This window comes from Hyperolius riggenbachi, chromosome 1 (assembly GCF_040937935.1).
Source record: "Hyperolius riggenbachi isolate aHypRig1 chromosome 1, aHypRig1.pri, whole genome shotgun sequence".
NCBI classification, from domain to species: domain Eukaryota; kingdom Metazoa; phylum Chordata; class Amphibia; order Anura; family Hyperoliidae; genus Hyperolius; species Hyperolius riggenbachi.
In genome coordinates, this window is record NC_090646.1 from 409,646,378 (window position 1) to 409,668,266 (window position 21,889).

The 21,889-nt window shown below is 41.1% G+C and overlaps 1 protein-coding gene across 3 annotated transcripts in view; it reads right to left on the minus strand.

The window, feature by feature from the left end:
* Positions 1-258: 258 nt before the first annotated feature.
* Positions 259-21,889, minus strand: part of VLDLR (very low density lipoprotein receptor) — a 97,115-nt gene continuing 75,484 nt past the window's right edge. For 2 of the 3 annotated variants that reach the window (XM_068235791.1, XM_068235773.1), the window contains 7 exons: positions 20,575-20,714; positions 17,021-17,162; positions 8,825-8,971; positions 6,796-6,861; positions 3,158-3,238; positions 2,819-2,988; positions 259-962 (listed from right to left, as the gene is read on the minus strand). In XM_068235791.1, coding sequence (XP_068091892.1) covers positions 927-962; positions 2,819-2,988; positions 3,158-3,238; positions 6,796-6,861; positions 8,825-8,971; positions 17,021-17,162; positions 20,575-20,714 — 782 coding nt within the window. In that variant the 3' untranslated portion in view covers positions 259-926. The remainder of the gene's footprint in view (positions 963-2,818; positions 2,989-3,157; positions 3,239-6,795; positions 6,862-8,824; positions 8,972-17,020; positions 17,163-20,574; positions 20,715-21,889) is intronic. The other variant, XM_068235781.1, reaches the window with a different exon arrangement.

A 21,889-nucleotide genomic window follows, 5' to 3' on the forward strand; every position in this document is an offset into this window, starting at 1 on the left:
AGAAATCTGGCCTTGCTTAGTATTGACACCACATCACATGCTTAACCAAAAAGCTTTGCATTTAGAGCAACACAGGTAGACAATTTTGGATGGACACCTTTATACAGTATCTGAGCAAACAAAGGCCATCAGGGAATCTCCCATTCTAACTCATCAATACAACCAGTTTTGTTATGAGCAGAACAATCAAATCCTCAGGATTATTGCAGGGTATTCCATAATAAGGAGACTGAGGCAGAGATTCAGATTTTTTTTTTTATTCTGAAAAAATCTCCAGTGGTTCATTGACAGGGAATTCACCCCTCTGCATACTTTTAGAAAAAAGGGTCAGTCAAGACAAATTTACAGCTGCATTCACATATACAAAATTTCATAAGGTTAAGAAATTTGGCAATTTGGTATTAACCCGTTTTGTTTTCCAGTCTATTGTCATCGCCCCAACCATTTCAAAATAAACCCAGTGTACAGAAAAATATTTACAAAATCAACAAGAGATTTCAAAGTGCTTCAGAATAGTGATTGTGTTTTCCAAGATTATGTACAACTGTCTATACACAAGTATGTACATGTGAATTCACTATACATATATAGCACAAGGTTTCATTGCTTGGGTATGGCTTTTTATGGAAAGTGCTTTACAGTACTTGACCAGTGGGAGTGTAGTTTTCTAATACTGACAACAGAAAAGAAAAATAGAGTATAAATGGTAACCAAACCAAGAGCTGAACAAGCTTATTATGAAATATATACAATAGGTTTCCGTTTCATTGTCCTATAAAAAGTGGCATCACGCATACAAAATCTTTACACACAAGGGGCAGGAGGTGTTCAGCTGCTGGTATGGTTGCCATCCACAACTCAAAGCAATCCAGTTGAAGCAGTGTAGACTGAAGGGGATGGTGAATGCCAGCCATGTCAAGAAATATTTAGGATAGGTCGTCTTCTGTATTTACAACAGAGATCTGAAAAAAAAAAAAAACAAACAGTCATACAATCAGCTGACTAAACAAGACACGCTAAGCTAGAGGAGGAGTTCATCCAGTTAAACGGCAAGGTACACAGTGTGTACTAAGGAATGCGGTAAGGCTTAGTGAATTGAGCTCTAAGTGTCTTGCCAAAGTCAGTCTACATTACATTAGTCAGCAGGGATTGCAATATAATTTGAAAGTGAGAATTCTGCCAGTTATACTAGTTTTGAGAATAAAATTTTTCATATTTTGCAGTGATTGATCCATTTTCAAGATGCAAAGATTTGCAGTAACATTGGCATCAACTTGGAAAGGTTTTCATATCTCAAGTAGAAAATTGGCACAGAAAAAAAAACCAATTGGTTTGCCACACCACATGGCAAACCAAGGGCTATTGCAACAAGCTGTATTGCTACTTGAAAACTCGCAACTACTTTCAGATTAAGCCCTGAGGTACTGGCTGCTGCAACAGTTGTGTCCTGTGTTTTTGCATATCCAGGTGGGAGATTTGAAGTTATTATATCCTTTGAGACACTAGTCTACACTGCAAGTTTCCTTCAGACATCGGCCTGGTGCACACCAGAGGAGTTTAGCAGCAGATTTTAAAAACTCAAATGCGCAATGTTACCCTAGGTGTCTGTGCACACTGGAGCAATGAGGTTAACATTAGCAGCAGATTTAAAAACTCAAAACGCTCAGAAAAAACTCCTCTGGTGTGCACCAGGCCATAGTGGAGAGCTGTAGAGATGAAACCAATACTGATATGTAGCTCCATTGACAGTACTAATAAGTGTGTAAATTGTGGCGCTTCTGCTAAAATGCCACAACATTCTAGGCAGGCAACTTTAGTATAGCGTACAGGGAGCATCTGTATAAAATTAAAATCCTAGAAAGGATTGTGGCCTCATTTATCTTCCTCTCCTGGGGCTTATTCTTCAAGATAATCTTTTACTGTGACCCAGTTAGCTTGCTATAACCGGACATTTAATCTTTCAAGAATCTGTTGGTTGGGGCACACTATGGATTTTTGATAGAGCAACTGAAATAGATAAACATTCATTCTGAAACCTGGCTGAAATGGCTATGTTTCAGTGCAATTTTGATAAACTGAAGAACAGTTAAAGCGGAACCCAGGATTGAACTTTATCCCAATCCGTTGCCGATACCCACTTTTCCACGAGAAAGCTTTACCTTTCCTGAAATAGAACAGGGACATCTGTATGACTGATACTGCAGGTGAAACCCCTCCCATAGAGTGATGTCAGTTTGCTGTCTGTGTACCTCGTATTGTGGAAAAATTACAGCTTTTTTCAACTGCCAAGCAATAAATCTCCCTTTGTATATAACTTTTGGAAACTTTCCGCAAAGATCACCTGGCAGAACTAAAGCTGTCCCCACCAGTGATTATTTTCAGAATGTAAATCAGGGAGAGGCAATGGGCAAACATTGAATGTATAAATATAGTAAATAGTCATTTTCACTACATTCCCCTTTAAAGGCCAGTTCACACAGATGTTTACTGTCAGCTGCGGTGCTCGTCATTTGCGTTAAGAGTTTCAATGCAATCCAGATTTTTGTACGTAGGTTCAGCAGACTCTGGAAACATGCTGCTTCCAGAATCACTTACTACATTTTCATCTCATCTCCATTTGCACCTTGTTAAACATCCCTAGCATTTACTTACTGCATTTGGAAAGCTCTGGAGTCCTATCAGTAAGCCACACAGAGCAAGACTCCAAGCCTTACAGCTTTATATATGGCAGCTTAAAAATGTGTGCATGTTAACTGTTTACTACATTTTGTATACTCCTACATGATTTGATCATAAACAGTCTAGATGAAATACTCACTGCAGGGTATGTATGTCCCACATTGGCACCATGGCGTCCTATATCTATTGTTAGGTCCTCCTCCGTAGTTTTCAAGTAGACAGGATTATCAAAATTCATGCTCTTCATGTTTTTCCTCTGCCAGTTTCGCCACATTAAGTAAGCTCCCATAGCAACCATTACTAGTAGTACTGGTACAAAAACCAAACAAAAATTTCTAGTGAGCATCATTCTATATGGATTTAAAAGCTAGTGAAACTCCATAACACCAACTTCTGCTACAAGTGCAACATAAAACAATGGTTTTTACTTCAGACAACTAATTGTGAAGGGGATGCAAATTTCCCGAGTCATACTTACTAAGAGGAAGAATTGCCCATGCTGCAGATGAGCCTTTTGCAGGAGGAGCTGCTTCATGAATAGATGTATTACCATTCCCTTCTAGAAAGAAAAAGGAAAAGAACCCCATTGAGAAAATCTTTAGTAGCCAGTTCAGCCACAGAAGTGAATCTTCCAAATTTTACTTTTTAAACACTGCTCAAATTGGTACTTGTGTTGCACTTGTTTTGGAATTGTGCAGAGTCATATGGAACAGCATTAGGGGATAAAACAAAGCCTTCACCACAAGATACATTAGAAAGTAGTGTCAGAAAGAAAGGTTTAAATGAAACAAGCTAAAAATAAATGAAAATGCAAAAGCTTTTGTTGCACAGGTGTGCAGGTGCCAAAATGTACACAATTCCCAGAGCCCTGCAAAAGCCTAGAGTATAGAATTATCTGCAGGGGGAATAGCACAGAGGGGCCTTATATTTTGAATGGGACCAGACTACAAGCAACAGAATTTGCTTCTGAGGCATCGGAGCATTTTGAGAGCAATCAAGTCTGCTACAATATTCAAACTGCACAGGAGTCAGTAAAATTCAAATGCATGCATATAGTGCAATTTAGAGCATGTAAAACAAGTCCAAAATGCAGCAAGCTATAGCTAGTGTTTTTGTATCCTCCACAGACACCACTGCACTGAAGTTGGTATGTGAAAGAATCTGAGTCAGTTGCTGTCAGTTATAATGCAATGGATAAGACATGCAGTACATGTGCAGGAATTTTCCACATTCCCCCATGGGTCAGTTTACATCTATACATTAGAACTGAGCTTTTTCACAGCACACTGCATGTAGCATGTTTGTGTGCGCTGTGGACCCAATACATACAAAAGTGGATAAAAAAACCCCACAGCAACTGAAAAAGTAAAGTACCTCAAATTACCCTTCCACTATATACACATTTGGAAACATTTTTTTTACAGTTAAGGCTGTATCATTATTGGGTACCTTAAGACCATACAGATTGCCAGACTACTTCTGCAAACTACTCACTAAAGCCTAGAGCTACAAGACAAATTCTTAAAATCCCAGTTTACAAGAGCATCCAGTGAACTGAAGAAAATGGCTAAAGTGCAAGTTAGCTGATGATAAAAACACCATGCACAAAATGTCAGCAGTGGAAAGAATTTGTGAAAAGCTTCCGATTTACAGAGATTTGTATATACCCAGCAGCTGGACAGCAATTCACAAGCCTTGTTGGGCATCTTATAAGAATTTATGTTCAACACTATCATATTTTACTGTAAGGTAAAAGTTCAAAGTTCATTATCTAGATTAAAAACTCTTAATGTCAATAGTTTCAGTTTAACCCACACAGACATTAAAGATGTACATATAGTTACAGATGGGATACAGACAATGGGCTCTATTCACAAAACTTCTTATAAATGAAATGTATGGATCACCTAAATGAGTGATTTTTGCTTGTAAATATGCCAAAAGGTTATTTTTATGAAAGTATGTTCCTTGTTAACTTTATTTCAATATTACTTTTACCTTAATTACATTTTCAAGCTCTCCAAGAGCTACAATATATAACATTGATAAAGTGAAAACAAAGCTTTGTGAATCATGCCAATTGTGATGATGAACACTCAACTGCTCATTCATACATACATATATACAAGACCACGATAGGAGCAGCAAAACTGATGCTAGAAGACAGGCCAAAAACATTCCAACATTATTCAAACAAGCAGCTACAACATGCCTTTTCCAAATGGTTTATTAGATTATGTTGTTAAGAGACATTGAAGCGAAAAAACAATTATGATATTGTGATTTGTATGTGTAGTACAGCTAAGAAATAAAAACATTAAGATCAGATGCATCAGTCTAATTGTTTCCAGTACAGGAAGAGTTAAGAAACTACAGTTATCTCTATGCAATAAAGCCATTAAACTCTACGACTTTCAAAGTTGTGGAGAGGGCTGTTTTCTGACTTATTACCTCAAGTGTTAGTTAACCATTTACTTTTTCTCTGCCAGAGAGGAGAGGTCATTAGTTCAGACTGCTCTGAAAGAATCATTTTGAATGCTGTGTTGTGTAATCTGCACATATTAGAGAATGATGCAATGTTAGAAAAAAAAACACTATATACCTGAAAAAAAATATGAGAACATTTTCTTTGCTGCTAATCTAGTAATTATTCATAGTACACAACCAATCCATCATATTTATTTTTGCTTCAGTGTCTCTTTAAGAGGCAAGTGATCCAAAACCTGTCTGCCAAATACTTTGCTTTTATCGGCTGTAAACTAATCGAACTTCAGTACATTTGCCACCATTTCCAATCACTACCATCCACCATGCAGCATTTCCCTCTTTTCTGTACAAGCTGAAGTGGGAGGGGGCTCCAACTTGTTGCTGTACCTAGTGTTTGGCAATGGGGCAGCAAACTAAATCCACAAAATAGGGATTCAAGGAGGAAGAGGTAAATTCTCCAAAGGGAGAAAGCAATAAAACCCATGTAGGCATTTTGGAATGTGGGAAGGATCCTGGCGCAATAACTCACTTGACTACACAGTTATTTAGCAAGCCTTGCAATTGTATACCATGAATGTCAGTAGTGTACAGTACACACTTGCCAAGCTACAGTTTTTGCATGCATTTGTTAAATTAGATCAATGCAACCTCTGCTTGACCATTGCTTTTCATGTGGCCTTTACAACTTACCACCACAAACTGTTTAAACCATTTGGTAATTGCCAGGAGATTACGAGGCTACATCAGGCCAGTCAGGAAAAGAAAAACCATGCAACCCACCCCAAAAAGATATGCTGATCAAGCCTTAACCCTGAGTGGGACATGTGCTGCACTGGTTCCTTGTACAAACTCCAGTGGCAGCATTGTGAACTGGTTAAAATGTTTGCAGCAAGATAAGTATCAGTTCACTGGTTAAAGGCAAGCACAAAATTAGATCCAGTAAACCATTGATATCTACCCAGTTTAGAGTGTTGCAAGGTGAACTTACACAAAAAAAAACCCCAAGACCTCATCTGCAATGCTCAAGCGATGCAGCACTCAAGAACTCAAACTCAGGGAAGCCTTTCCTGATCTAACACTGATCAAGAGAGGCTTAAAGCCCCATACACATGCTAGATTAAATACTTGGCCAAGGTAGTTAACGACCGTCTCTGCCAAGAATCCAGCATGTGTACAGCAGCCTCTGACCCATCTTGGCCAGTGATCTGCCGGGCAGATTGCTTTGGGCAACTGACAGCCGAGAGCATGGCTTTCTCCACTTACCCCACCCACTGCTACCCCTGAGCCAATCTGCCCCTGCTACAGAAGTAGTTAGCCTGTAGGCCAACATGTGTCAGCTTTGACCAAACCATGTTGCAGGTCAGGTACTGATCAGAAATGCAACATGCCCTTTTTTAATCTATGTTGAAGCCATTCGTGCAAGCAGCAAGAGATCACTTCAAAGCATTGAACCTGCACACTCCCACAGATCACATTAAGCACAAAGTATTGAAATGGCTTAGGTTATATTTAGGGAGCGTTATTCCAATTTAGACATCAAACTACTGTCAGTTTATTTGGATTTAGCACCTAAAAGAACCAAACTATGACCTCAAAATGCTTATATACATACGCATTCCAAGCGCTTACCCCCTGGTAGTGGTTTTTCAGGATGTAACTCTGGTATAACGGGAGTAGATTCTTCAGCTGTACTACCTTGAAACAAACACAATATTTCTTTAAGTTTTCGCTGCAGATATTTTGTAATTCTGGGGCGCCAATTTTGCAATGAATGGCAGGATACTGAAGAGAACCTCCACTTTTTTAAACAGAAATAATCCATGCTTAGGACAATGAGAACATGGAAATCAGACAAATTACAACCTCTCAAACAAACAAAAATGAAAAAAGGGTTACATTACAGCTGATTGACCCGTTTATAAAGAGACAACATTCTTGGTAGTAAAGATGTACAATCATATGTAGAACATAGCCTGAACAAGGAATCTGCTGGCAAGCAGGACTGAGGAGCTGTGGTCCTGAATTTTCTGCAGCCAAGTACCTGTACCACTTAATAGGTGCTATGAGAACACTAACAGAAATACTAGTTTTTAAGTGGGCCAGATAGATACAGGAACAACTTTCCTATAAGGACCCCTTGTTCTACTAAATAACTCCTTGTGCACATGAATGGTCATCCATTGCACAAGCCCAGGTTCTGTCCTAGTATTTACTAACATGCTCTAATTTGCTGCACATCAGGAAGGTAGTTGCTGGCAAAGCGTCCGTTCATTAGAATGGAGGCCTCTGCTACAGGTGATCATTCCAGTTGCACAGGAAAAGTTAAAAATGGCAATTTTTTATGTGGGCTTAATCCAATTACCGGTTTTGAAATCCTGGAAAGGTTCACATTATGACCATTAAGACATATGACCTTTGGTTTAAATACTTTGTGTTCCACTCTAACAGCGATTTATGTAGGGATTCAAGTTAGTGAGGCAAGAGTGATATGGAGGCTTCCAAATTTATCTCATTTTAAAACAATATGAGTTGCCTGGCAGCCCAGATCCATTCGGTTCACTTTCATGTAGTGACAGGATCAGCCAAAAACTCTGCAGCTACACTAGAAATGGTTCAACTGGATTTAAACCGCATGCTAGGATTGTTCTAATTTTGTAGAGCAGTATGTTCCAACTGGCAAAGTAATGCTGTACAGTGAACCACACTTGGGCTTTCTCTCCTGTGTTTGTCCTAACTTGGGGGGATACTCAACTGTGGGAACATGTGATCATATGAGGCTAGGACAGGAAAGCCTGTACATGTTAGGAGAATTGGGATTTAATACATACTAAAAACTTTGTATAAGTGTTCTTGCAGAGTGTACCTTTGATTGGTTGAGCAGATTTCTCCTGGTTCCCTACATGAAGCACTGCATGGTCTTAAGTTTGTGAAATGGTTACTCAAATTACAGGCAGTCTTGCACAGCTCTGAATAGAGCACAAGCCTGATGCCTTAACCCATTTCCAAACCTATGTCGGACTACATCCAGCATTGGCATTTTCTTCCACAGGAAGAACAGTCTGCCACTAGATGGCGATGTTGCCAGATAAATCCGGCACGGCACAGCATCAGCCCCTCTAGATTAATATTTTGGATGAAGTCTGACATACATGGAGGATGGGACTGGCGGCAACCTAATTACATGGGCACATTTGGGCTGATCACTAAGGACGTGACTGCTGGATCCATTTTGATTCACATAGGACACTGCCAAATTTTGAGCCTCTCCAGCAACATGTAGCATCACACCAACAACATTACAGTGGCATGAGTGCAAGGTGGGAAGAAGTACAGCATGTGAGTTGGCCCCGCCGCTGAGGTTGGATCACCTTGCTCTACTGTGAGGAGATAGACCCTCTGGATCTCTGCCACACATCCCAGTCACCCACATGCAAGATTGATTTTTTGCACTGGCATTTAAAGTTAGTCATTATGCATCATGGAAGATTCAGAATAGCGTCCCCTTGTCATGACTCAGCCTTCCAACCTTTGCAGAATGCAGTCAATGCAGTCTGGATATTTAGCACAAACTACCTCTGAACTAAAAAAAAAAAAAAAAAAAAAAAAAAAAAAATTTTTCAAAAAAACACGACAAGTTACATGTGTATTAATACCTTACCTTTTCTGCAGTTTCTGTCATCATAAAGCTCCAAGCCAGCAGGGCATGTGCAAGTATACTTTGGCGAGCGCTCATTTATCTGTGGAGCTGGTAAACACAGATGCTGGCAGCCTCCATTTATTAGTCTCTCATGACACCAGTTCTTTCCTGTTAGCAAGATTAGTTTGCATTACATTAAGAAAAGCCAAACCACAATCTAGTCATGTTTCAGAGCATTATAATCACAAGATTCAAGTGCTACAAAAAAAAAAAAAAAAAAAAAAAAAAAAAAAAAAAAATTCACCTAGTCAGCAGCATCATCACAACCAAGTCAATGACATGCATACAGCCAATGAAATCCCAAGATTGACAAAGGACTATCCAAGAACCATTACAGCAAGAGAAGAAAAGAAAATTGCTTGGCAAGGAGCAACTACCACACTGCCTCTATTACTGTTGTGACAGGGAAACAAAGTTTAGACTAGTCCCTATGCTACAGCACATTTACATCCTTTGTGCCACTAGTGTTGAATGGAGTACTGGTTAAGGGCTCTGCCTTTGACATGGGAGACCAGGGTTCGAATCCTGTCTAGGGTCAGTACCTATTCAGGAAGGAGTTCAAAGCAAGACTCCCTAACACTGCAGGGTGGCCTCCTGAGCACGTCCCAGTGGCTGCAGCTCTTGATCGCTTTGAGTCCGACAGGAGAAAAGCGATATATAAATGTTCGATTATAGTGTTGGCACAAGGACAGATCTTTGCACACTAGCCAGGTAAACTATCTGGAGTCAGATACCCTACTCTGCAGAGCTCAGCAACCAAAGTAGGATTCCTGTGAGGACATCCAGGTCCCTAGACTAGCAGAGAAATCCCCAACAAGAAAGGACCACTAGGCCAAACTAAAGGGGAACCAGAATATATGAGCAGGCACTTCAGGCTTTGAAGTTTAAAGTGACACTGAAGCAGAAAGCCCAAAATTACTTACGGTAATTTCTTTTCCAGAAGTCGGAAGGACAGCAACCCTGAGACATGTCTCCCTCCACATTCACTGGACAGGAACTAGATTAAACAATTTGCAAAATTAGGTAGGCAGGGCACACACATGTATATATATATCGTTATGTCCTTACCCCCTCAGTTAATAAAAAAGACTCCGCACATAATGATGCTTCCAATAACTTTTAATAAGAATAGCGGTGGGTAGTAAGGGTGCTGTCCTTCCGACTTCTGGAAAAGAAATTACCGTAAGTAATTTTGGGCTTTCCCAGAACGTCTCAGGACAGCAACCCTGAGATGAAAAACAAGAAATAATATTTAGGGAGGGATTACAGCCTGCAACACTTTTCTGCCGAACGTTAAGTCGGCACTAGACAATACATCTAGCCTATAATGTCTCACAAAGGTGTTCTGACTTGACCAGGTGGCTGCCTTGCAAATTTGCTCAACTGATGCTCCTGCCCTCTCTGCCCAGGAAGTTGATACTGCTCTGGTAGAATGAGCCCTGACCGCCGAAGTCAGCTGTTTGCCTTGTTGAGCATAAGATAGAGATATAGCCTGCTTGATCCATCTGGCTATGGTTGATTTTGAGGCCTGTTTACCCCTGAACTTTCCGGCAAATAATACTAATAATGCATTCGAAGTCCTCCAGGACTTAGTGCGCTGAAGATACTCCAGAACACATCTTCTAACATCTAGGCAATGTAACTTCTGTTCCTTCTGATTGGAAGGGTTATTACAAAAGGAAGGCAGAAAAATTTCTTGAGATCTGTGGAATTTCGAAACAACCTTAGGTAGGAAGGAGGTATCTAGACGAAGTGTAATTCTGTCGTCACTTATAACACAATATGGTTCGAGAATTGACAATGCCTGCAATTCCCCCACTCTTCTGGCTGACGTTATTGCTAGAAGAAAAGCAGTTTTGATAGTTAAAAGTTTATCAGAACTATCCACTAATGGTTCAAAGGGTGGCTCACATAGCCCCTGTAGCACAGTGTTCAGATCCCAAGATGGCACTCTACTATGGATTGTAGGTCGAATCCTCCTGAGTGCTTTGAAGAATCTGATGATATCTTCTTCCTCTGCCAATTTTCTGTCAAGAAAGACTGTTAATGCTGAAACTTGTACCTTCAATGTACTACTACTTAGACCTTTCTGGAATCCATCTTGAAGAAATTCTAAAACTGAATTGGAATGACCAGTATCTCTAGAATTCGCCTCACACCAATTGTTGTATACCCTCCAGGCTTTAGAGTATATTTGGCGCGTCACCTTCTTCCTGCTTTGTAACAGTGTTTCCGATAACCTATTAGAAAATCCCTTACTTTTCAGTATTCGCCATTCAGGCTCCATGCTGAAAGATGAAGAAGGCTCAGATTGGGATGCACCGCTGGTCCCTGAGTTAACAGGTCCTCTTGATCTGGAAGGATCAGATGATCCGTAGCTAATCGTTGTAGCAGAGCAAACCACGGTCTTTTTGGCCAAAACGGGACAATCAAGATTGCTTCCGCCTGGTCTCGATAGATTTTGTTCAGTACTCTGGAAATCAAATGTAGAGGCGGAAAAATGTACATTCTGTGATGGCTCCAGCTGATCGAGAAGGCATCTACTACCCATGGTTCGTCTTGGGGACAAAGAGAGCAAAACATCCGGCATTTCGCATTGCTCTTTCTGGCGAATAAATCCACTTGAGGAACAATCCAGTGTTCTGTCAACTGATGAAACACCCGGTCGTTGAGACTCCATTCGTCCTGGGACAGACTGCATCTGCTCAGGTAATCTGCTAGGCAATTTAGTGTCCCCTTCAGGTGAACCGCTTTTATAGACTTGAGACTGCGCTCTGCCCAATGCAGAATCCTTGATGCCTGCTGTTGCAGTGACTTGCTTCTTGTGCCTCCCTGGTGATTTATGTATGCCACCACTGTACTGTTGTCTGTACGTATCGTCACGTGGGTTTTCCATATCTGTATCTTGAATGCTAGTATGGCTTCCCAGACTGCTTGCAGCTCTCTGCTGTTCGAAGACCTGTTGCTGATCCGGCTTGACCATTGTCCCTGAGCTGTCAGAGAGTCCAGATGCGCTCCCCATCCCCAAGAGCTCGCATCCGTTGTTATGATGTACTGGGTTGGAAACTCCCAAAGATTCCCTGTTGACAGATGTTGTGGCTCCGTCCACCACAGTAGTGACTGCTTGACACTCCAAGGAATCATCACTCTCTTGTCCAGGGAGGAGAGATGCTTGTCCCACTTTGATAGGATCCAACTCTGGAGACTTCTGGAGTGGAGTTGACCCCACTGTATTGCAGGGAAAGATGAGGTTATTGTGCCCAATAAGGCCATCGCTTTCCTCAAGGATATTGTTTTCAGACTCTGAAAAGAGAAAACAGACTTTAACAACAAGGAAGATTTTTTGTCAGGTAGAAAAAGTCTCTTATTTGTAGTACATATCTCAAACCCCAAAAATTCCATCTTTTGGAGAGGCTGAAAGGACGATTTTTCCCAATTAATTAACCACCCCAATGTCTGAAGGAAGTCTATGGTGGACTGAGTCTGGGATCCCACTAACTCAACAGAAGGTCCCCAGATAAGTAAATCATCCAGGTAAGATATTACTTGAACAGACTGAAGCCTAAGCCCTGCCAAGACTTCTGCCATGATTTTTGTGAATAGCCATGGAGCCGATGATAACCCAAAGGGAAGGGCGACAAACTGAAAGTGTCTTACCTCTCCTAACACCACCGCAAATCTCAGGAACTGTTGTGATTCCAGATGAATCGGCACATGCAAATACGCATCTTTTAGATCCAATGATGTCAGATAGGAGCTGTCTTGTAGTAGGTTCAATACTGAGCGGATGTTGTCCATCCGAAACTTTCTGTATCTTACTGCGGTGTTTAGCCTTTTTAGGTTTAAGATGAACCTGTAACTCCCTTGAGGTTTCTTTATTAGAAAGACTGGGGAGTAAAACCCCAGTGTTTCTTGACATTTTGGGACTCTCCGTATAACCCTTTTTTCCAATAGTAAGCTTACTTCTGACTGGAGGGCCTGGGCCTGAACTGGAGCTCTTGGGGAAGGGGTCACCCAGAATTGAGATGGTGGTGGGGCTATAAACTCTATCTTGTACCCCTGGAGAATAATGTTCAGTAACCACTTGTTTTCGAACTTTAACTGCCACTGTTCGAAAAAATGAGCTAGTCTGCCCCCCACTGGAATTCTGGCGTCATTGTTTTGTTGGTTGACCTGTAGAGGTATATGGAGTACTGGGTTTGGAACGCTGGGACTTGTTGGGAATCCATCTTCTTCTCTGGTTCCCCTTGTTTTCCTGTTCGCTTTTCCCTGAAACACGAAAGGAACGGTTAGGGCGGAAAATCTTTCTTTTATATGGGAAATTTTTCTTTTTATCAGCGGACCTCTCAAGTGTTTCTTCTAACTTGGTTCCAAATAACAAGCCCCCTTCACATGGAATACTACACAATTTTGATTTAGATGAGGTATCTCCCTGCCATGTTTTCACCCAGATTCCTCTTCTGGCAGAATTAACTAGGGCTGTGGTTCTTGCTGTGAGTCTGACTGAATCATCAGCTGCATCTGATAGATAGTTTGTTGCATGTAAAATTTTTGGGAAAAAATTCAAAAGTTCCTCCCTAGATACCCCTGAGGCTATCTGAGACTGGACTTCTACTAACCAAATTTTTAAAGATCTTGCTACCGCTGTAGATGCAATAGAGGGTTTGAAATTTAAAGATGCTGCTTCCCATGCCCTCCGCAAAATATTGTCCATTTTCTTATCGATAGGGTCTTTTAAACTACCAAAATCTTCGAATTGAAGATCTGATCTCCTGGATACTTTAGAAAGAGATGGGTCTAGTTTGGGTGCAGTCCCCCAAAACCTTTGGTCTTCAGGGCTATAAGGATATCTTTTATTTAGTGATTTAGGCCAGAAAGCCCTCCTATCTGGATTATCCCACTCTTTCCTGATAATCCCCTTAAGACTACTATGCACTGGGATGAAAGTCACTTGGGGTTCTGACAATGTTTCATACATCTGATCTAATGGAGATAAAGTCTTTTGCTCTATAGTAATACCCATGGCTTCATGCATGGCTGCCAATAACTCCTTCATAAAGTCAGTGGAAAAAGCAAATTTCTGATTCTTTACAGTTTTTTCAGCAGATTTTTCAGTCTGAGGGTATCTCTTCCAGAGATGAAATATCCAATTCCCCTTCTGACATTTCTGAATCTTCAGAATCGTCATCTTTCCTTTTCCTTTTTAAAGTAGGGTCCCCTATGGGAACTGAACCTGAAGGACCTGGGATATCTGATACTGCCGGGGCTGCAGAGACTGCTGCAGGCACTGAAGGCATTTGTACATTAGATACTGCAACCTCTGGAACCTTGATAGTCTGCACAGCAGACGAAATTTCAGATCTAATCCATCCTTTTAATTCCTTTAACATAGTGGGGGTTTCTTCTCTAACCACCTTTTTAGTACAATCTTGGCATACTACTTTTGAAGAGGATGACATATAATTTCCACATATAGCACATTTTTTCCCCGATTTATGTGTTGCTTTAGAACCAGCATGTGGTGTAGTCTTGTCAGTTTTATCAGGTTTATCAGGCTTGTCAGGCTTATCAGCTTTGTCTTGTCTTGACCCAGATTTGGAATCTGATCTTTCCATTTTAGGCTGTAATAAAACAAATAAATACCAGCCATTAGCTCAGCCAAGCCTAATAACCCTCCTAAGGGATATGTAAACAATTACCACAATGTTACATACCAGAGAGGGTACGGAACTTGTCTCCACAGAGCCCTGGGAGGAAGATCCACCGGCAGCCTCCATAGTCAAACACAAAGTGAGACTAGGACATCAGCTTAATAGCTGATTTAAATAATTGCTTAATGCCCAACCCTTCTTGCATTATGCAAACGTTAATTCCTACCTGCTGTAGTAATCCCCTTAGCGTTCCTCCAGGCAATCCCCTGCAGCTGAGTGTGATGTGTCAGCAGACGCTGACTTCCATGCTGCAATGGCCGCTGGAACGCACGCCGGGTCAGGAACTTCCTGCTTCCGGCTTTCCGACTTCCGGTCACGTGAGGCGCCAGTCACGTGACCCTGGGGCGGGCAACTTCCGGATTCAGACGCCGCTTGTCCTCCGAACACAGCACAGGGGGAGAGGCCAGTGCGTGTAGCATGACCCCGCGCTGAGACAACTAGCCAGCGCCGACAAAGGGGATCACACCAGCCGCGGCTCCTGTGGACTCACATGGGTGGCCAGCCTTACCCCCTACATCTAGCATCCTGCTGGACAGGAAAACAACTGAGGGGGTAAGGACATAACGATATATATATACATGTGTGTGCCCTGCCTACCTAATTATGCAAATTGTTTAATCTAGTTCCTGTCCAGTGAATGTGGAGGGAGACATGTCTCAGGGTTGCTGTCCTGAGACGTTCTGGGAAAGATAAGTTTTTATCTTTGCTATGAATGTTATATCATTTTCAGGTACAGTATATAGTTTTTAGAATTGTAGGGATAGAACACAGCATTTCAAACTGCAAATATTACAGAATGATGCAGAGTCTAGTATGTAAACTATGAAACAGCAGAGCTAATGACCCATTGAACTTATGTGCAGTAAAATCTTTTCTGAAGTGGTCTTTCAGTGTTTTATTCAGAGCAGTGCTATTCTCTGAAGCACTTCTACATCAATTAGTCGGAGAGCTCAGAGACGCTTTCTGCATAGATAACTGAAGTTCAACTATTCCTATAATGGAAGCTATATACGAGACTTAGACCATTAGTATCAACGGTATATTTTAGCGGTACTACACATACAATTCTTTATATAATACATTTTTCACTTCAGACCTTTAAGTCTGTAGCGCCTACTCACATTGGATTTTATGTTATTCAGGAGCTGAAGTGGAGGTTAACCATGAGGATTGCACACCAGCAACCTTTTTTTCCCACCCGAACTAGGAAGAGTGGCTGCATTGATACCTTTGGTTTATTGAATGAGAACTAATATCAGAATACTGTAGGGAGTTCCACTACATGGGGACAGCACAGTTGCAATCATAAGAGGGGCACAACTTAGGCCCCACTGTAGAGATTCTTCACTATAGAGGGTCATTAAAGTGAAATAAAATATAGATGTGCAACAGGAACATAGGGGCCATTATAGGGGAGGTGCAATAGTAATTATAAATAGTATGGTTTAACCATGCCCCCCCAAATAGAACTTACCAATGGCCTCAAACCTCACACCAATTTCACCATTCAAATATGCTCACAGTTCAAGGTGAAAGTGCACACAAACCAGTAAGCCTCCCAGTCTACTAGATTTTACTTCTATTGCACTTTTCAGCTGTGCCACACAAAAACCTAGGTCCTATATTTGTCCCAACCTGCTGCAACAGCAGACCATATGATTGAGGCCTTGTTCACACAAGTCACCAGTGCAATTGCAAACATTGAGCGATTTATGGAGGGCTTTTCAAAGGGCTTTTCTAAGTATTTGTGCAGCTTTTCTCACTTCCTGATGTCAGGAAGCGAACTCCTCTCCCCAGAAATGAATACATGTATTCATTAAACGCGCTCGGGAAATCACTTTTCAAAGCGCTTAGCGATTTCCCAAGCCTTTCTATTGAAGCGCACACGCTTTGAAAATAGTGCAGGAGCAGGAGCAGTGTTTATAGAAAGTGCATAGCTTATGTGAGAAAACTCACATAAGCGAACATTACACAAGCCCTTTTAAAAAGGAGATTTTTTTTAAAATCACCAGCGCTAAAACAAACAAAAACGCCCCTAATGTGAACAAGCCCTTATACTGAAACTTTAAGCCTTCCATGTCTGAGTTAATTTTAACATTTTAGTCAAAATCCCTAAAGCCCAAATGCCATGTACATCATGTCAGTAGATGCTACTGTTAATTTCAGGAGTCTGTGCATAATAGCACTGTAAAGACATGCTGTTTGGCTTCCATCAGAATGGAGATTTTTGCTCAGTGGAGAAGGTAGGGCAGACAAGCAAGTATTGCCTCTTGTGCTGCAGTCATACCTTTTCTCATAGCAACAGTATGCATCACTCAGCTGAGGCAGCAGGACATGTCTGAGTTTGTGGCCAGAACACCCTAGGGATAGCATCTCAATCCCTACAGGCCAGTTTATAGAGAGTATATGTAACTCAAGGTCTACAATTAAACACATTTCAAACTACCTGTAGGCTGTACAAGTTCATGATAGACTATAATATCCTGAGCATCATTTAAGTTGTTGACAACAGTTTCCAGGTCCTGTCCAGTAAACTTGTCCGCACCATAGATTGCTTCATTTTCACCATCGACCCAATAAACACGATCCTAGAAAAATAGAAAAAGGTTTCTAGTAGGCCATTCAATTTTAAGTATGCAACATTGTCTCATTGCATGCAAAGTATCTAAGGTGTAAACCATGGTTTATTGTGCATTATGAGCACTAGAGCTGACCAGCACTCCTGTTTGACGTAAAGAGTGGTATGTGCTGAAGATTAAAGTTATTGCAGTACAAGATGTGGCTAGGTTTTGTAAACAAAGCAAATTAAGGTGAGCCTACAGTCACAGCCCCCCAAAAAGTTTTGAGAAGGCACAAATCCTGTTTTTAAAGTCTGCTGCTTCAGTTTTTTATAATGGCAATTTGAAATTCATCTGATTCTTCATAACATGCTAGCATTAATGAAAAGGTTTTTGCCATGAAAATTAACTTAAGGGTGATTCTTCCTCTGTTCATCCTCTGTTACTCATGCTTGCCTGCAAGGAAATATGTGCAGTCATTGAACCATATATAAGGAAGAAAAAAAAAAAAAAAAAAAAAAAAAAAGCCTTGGCAGGCAAGGATATTGCTACTACCAAGTCCGCACCTGAGTCAACCACTTATCTGATCAAAAACTTCAAGAGGAGTTCAACAGGAGGCAGTATAATGAGTGGCAGTGTAATAGGAGATGGTGAAATTAGCAGCCTAACCTATTTAAAGACCATGCCTCCTGAAAACCATAGGGGTTCCTCAAGATCCAATATTTACAGGGTTCCTCCAAGGTAAAAAGGTCGAGAAAGACTGTACTAACCTCACCCTCCGTTCCTCAGAAGCTCACCATTTTCTTACAGTAATCCCTTCCACTTCTGACAATATTTTGTTATAACTGAGATATACCAGTTGCTGTCAGTTACAATTGAATGCGAAGTCCATGTTACAGTTTAACAGTGTGCTGAACAGGAAGCGGTTATGGGGTAATGGCCATTTTTAAAATGAAGGATGGTGAATTCCATTGATCAGTGGACAAATGGACACAGGAGAGGATAAAGATTGAGTAGTAGACTACACAGGAGGCAATTATAACCTGTGTACGGCTATTTTGACTTTATTTTCAGTTCAGACAGTTAACTCTGCAACAGTAGTTTCCTTCACACATTGCACTAACATATCTGCTGTATTGACACTAGCAGGCTCTGAGTGATTCAGCAGGTGGGGAGGAGCCCGTCACAAATCATGTCTAGCCTGAACTGCTGTATTCTATGTAGAACTGTTATTTATCTGCAGCTGTTTAGGAATTAATTTGCAACTTAACTAGTGCAGTTCTAGAAATTCATGTTAAAAAAACTGTCACAATTTGGATTGAAGATGTTTTACCATGCAGAACCCCCTGCAGGCTAGAACGGTTTAAAGGATACCCGAAGTGACATGTGACAGTATGTACAGTGCCTAGCACACCAACTATGCAGTGTTCCTTTTTTCCCTTTCTCTGCCTGAAAGTTAAATATCAGGTATGCAAGTGGCTGACTCAGTCAGGCAGTGACTACAGTGTGACCCTCACTGATCAGAAATTCCAACTATAAAACCCTTTCCTAGCAGAAAATGGCTTCTGAGAGCAAGAAAGAGGTAAAAATGGAAATTTGTCAGTGAGGGTCACACTGTAGCTACTTCCTGTCTGAGTCAGGACTGAACAACTTACATACCTGATATTTAACTCTTTCAGGCAGAGAAAGAAAAAAAAAAAGGAACGGCATAGTTATTTGTGTGCTAGGCACTGTACATACACGTCTATCTCATGTCACTTCGGGTATCCTTTAAGAACAAACAGTTGGTAATGCCTTGCTAAATCTGGCCCAAAGTCTTATTCTCTAATGCAGCCCCTTTCCAAATGTTTTGTGCATCTAGCAAAAGTATTGTCCAGTGAAGAAAAAAAGTGAGCACCATCAGTCCTGTCTTATGCCAACAGTAAAGCATCCTGAGACCATTCATCTGTGGGGTGGTTCCTCATCCGAGGGAGTGGACCAAGAACAAATTTTTGGGTACTATTCTCTATTAAGGGCTGACAGTAACTTCCAACCAGTCAAGAACAGTTCGGTGAACAACAAGCCATGATGGAGCACTGTGCCATTAGGCCAATGCGAGTCCATGGTCAGAAAGCTGCCCAGACTTTAAACCAATTGGAGGACTGGTAAAAAAAAAAAAAATTTGCAAAGACTGTACACACTTTTGGCAAGTAAAAAAGGAGAACAGCTCAATATAGTGTAGTAATTGACAATTGAATATGGTGAAACGAGTACAAGTTTTTTACTCACAAGCCAGGGTTACACCTTCAGGCAACCACTGTATAAGCAGGTGGGGAGATTAACCTGTCCCCACTCAGGATTAAGAAGTCACTCTGTAGAAAGAAGGGGTATACCCCTCCACCAGGGGTGGATATCAATTGTAACGTAATGTCAAACAGAGGTGCCAAGAGGATAAAACCGTTCTTAAGTTTTAAAGTTTAAGTGCTTAGGAGGCAGTGGTGGACTTCCCGCCTGCAAGCAGACACAAACCATGTATTCAAAACAAATTAAATTGGCAAACTCCAGGCTTTTGTTTTTTTTTTAAAGTGGTTCTGTGGGGGTTTCTGAGGAGAAAAACTGCCACTTACCTGGGGCTTCTATCAGCCCCCTTCAGCGGTAATGTCCCACACCGTCCTGCTCCCATCCGCCGTTCCCCGCAGCCGGCACCGGGCTATTATTAGTCTGTCACACAGATGACTAATGTGCGCCGCCGCTCCTCCGCTCGCAGGCGGAAGCGAGCGGGTGCGCGGCCACTGTAGCGCAGCCGCAGTTGGATCCCATGCCGCGCTAGACCGGGGCCGGAGAACAGCAGATGGGACGCCGTGGGACATTACCGCTGCAGAAGGCTGATAGAAGCCCAAGGTAAGTGTCTGTTTTTCTCCTAAGAATCCCCCCACAGAACTCCTTTGAGAAAAACCCCTGGAGTGTACCAATAAATTTAATTTGTTTTGAATACACGTTATTGTGTCTGCTTGCCGGAGGCAAATCCACCACTGCCTCCTAAGCACTTTTTAAGAACTGTTTTTATCCTTTTGGCGCCCCTGTTCGACATTACGTTACACTTTTGGCAAGGACTGTACAGAACAATTTCAAATCTCTGAAGATCTGGAAAGCTTAATCTCAGAATAAACTTGTTTGCAGGGCCGTTTTTTTGGTCTACTTGATATAAAGTAGTATTAGAAAAGCAATGTTAAAAACTGACTGTTGCAACCCCTGCACTTAAAAGGGGTGTAAACACTGGTACACATTAGTCACCCCAAATCATGCTACCTTACTGTTGGAAGCACTAGTAAAACTGCAATTTTACTGTAGGCATGTGCATGCAACCCAAAGTCTCATAGTACAAGTATAGCATATGTAGCTTTTTAGCACTGACAATGAACTAGTTCTATTCATGCATACTGAAGAAAAAAATAATGGATACCTGGAAAATTGTAAGAGCAAGAGGATAAGCCAAGAACTGTGGCGATTTTAGGATGATCCGACGATCCAGACCATTTAGGTCTGCACTATTAAGCTGGTGCAGCTTCACATCAAGCCAGTAGAGGCGACTTTTTACCAAGTCTACAATGAAAAAAAAAAATAAAAGAAGAAAACCATAAGCACATTGTGTGTGAGGCATCACCATTACCACATGCCAACAGGTGGTGAAATTCAGCACCACTGAGTTCTATATACAGTAATAGTTTCCACTGTTGAAAGCTGTCCCCAAATCCAAAAGCCTCCTGTCACTATGCTACTCAGGCTTCAGTACAAATCCACTCAGTGGCTGGGCACTTCTCAAGCTGCTTCCTGAAGCCGGATGTACAGAGCAGCTAACGAACTCAAACCACTGGATTCCAGATGTACAAGCATTCACTTATGCATATAGATCTGGCAGCAGTATGGAGCTGCTTATGACCTACTGCAATACATCCAATAGAGTGTCAGATGGTACCTGGCAGCTTGGCAAGTCACGTACTAAAGTTTGAAACCACAACAAGTTCACGTAGATGTCTCCTGCATGGAATTCAGTGGAAACTGCATTGCTTAAAGGACATCCGATGTGAAAAACTAATGAGAAAAAAAATTGCATCTATCCTCAGTCTCTTAAAAATTACTTTAGATATTGCAGTTTTATTTTAGATTTAAATTCAGTTAAGTTAATTTTCATAGTTTTTGCTCAAGGAGACCTTCAATGAAGTATGTCAGAGCTCAAATCTATGAATTGACCCTTTTATCCTTTTCCTGCTCAGAAGCCATTCATTGACAGGAAAGAGTTTTATGGCTGTAATTATCAGTGAGGGTTATGCTATAGTCTGACACAGCCCCACCCTAAGCAGAAACTAACTTGCATACCTGATTAACTTTCAGGCAGAAAAAAAATAAAATAAAATAACTGAATGTTATTTGTGTGCTTTGCACTGAACATACATGTCTATCTCATGTCACGTCAGTTGTCCTTTAAAGAGAGCTGTTGGGAGTAATTAAAGAGCGCATATTAAAAATTGCCTCGTCTTTAAAATTTAATGCATACTATATGCAGCTTTGTGTTGGGCCAAAGTCAGAACTGACAGCTCATTGAGTAGCTGAATTTGTAATTGAATTGTTCTTAACCATAAGAAAGTAATGTTACACATTTTGAATGAATAAGAGTGCAGCTGTTCAAAGGTTAATGAGCAGTAGAAATGTATACTTTTGATTTGAAAGTTACAATTATGCGAGATTGGTCAGGTGACTCAACTTGGAACTACAGCAGT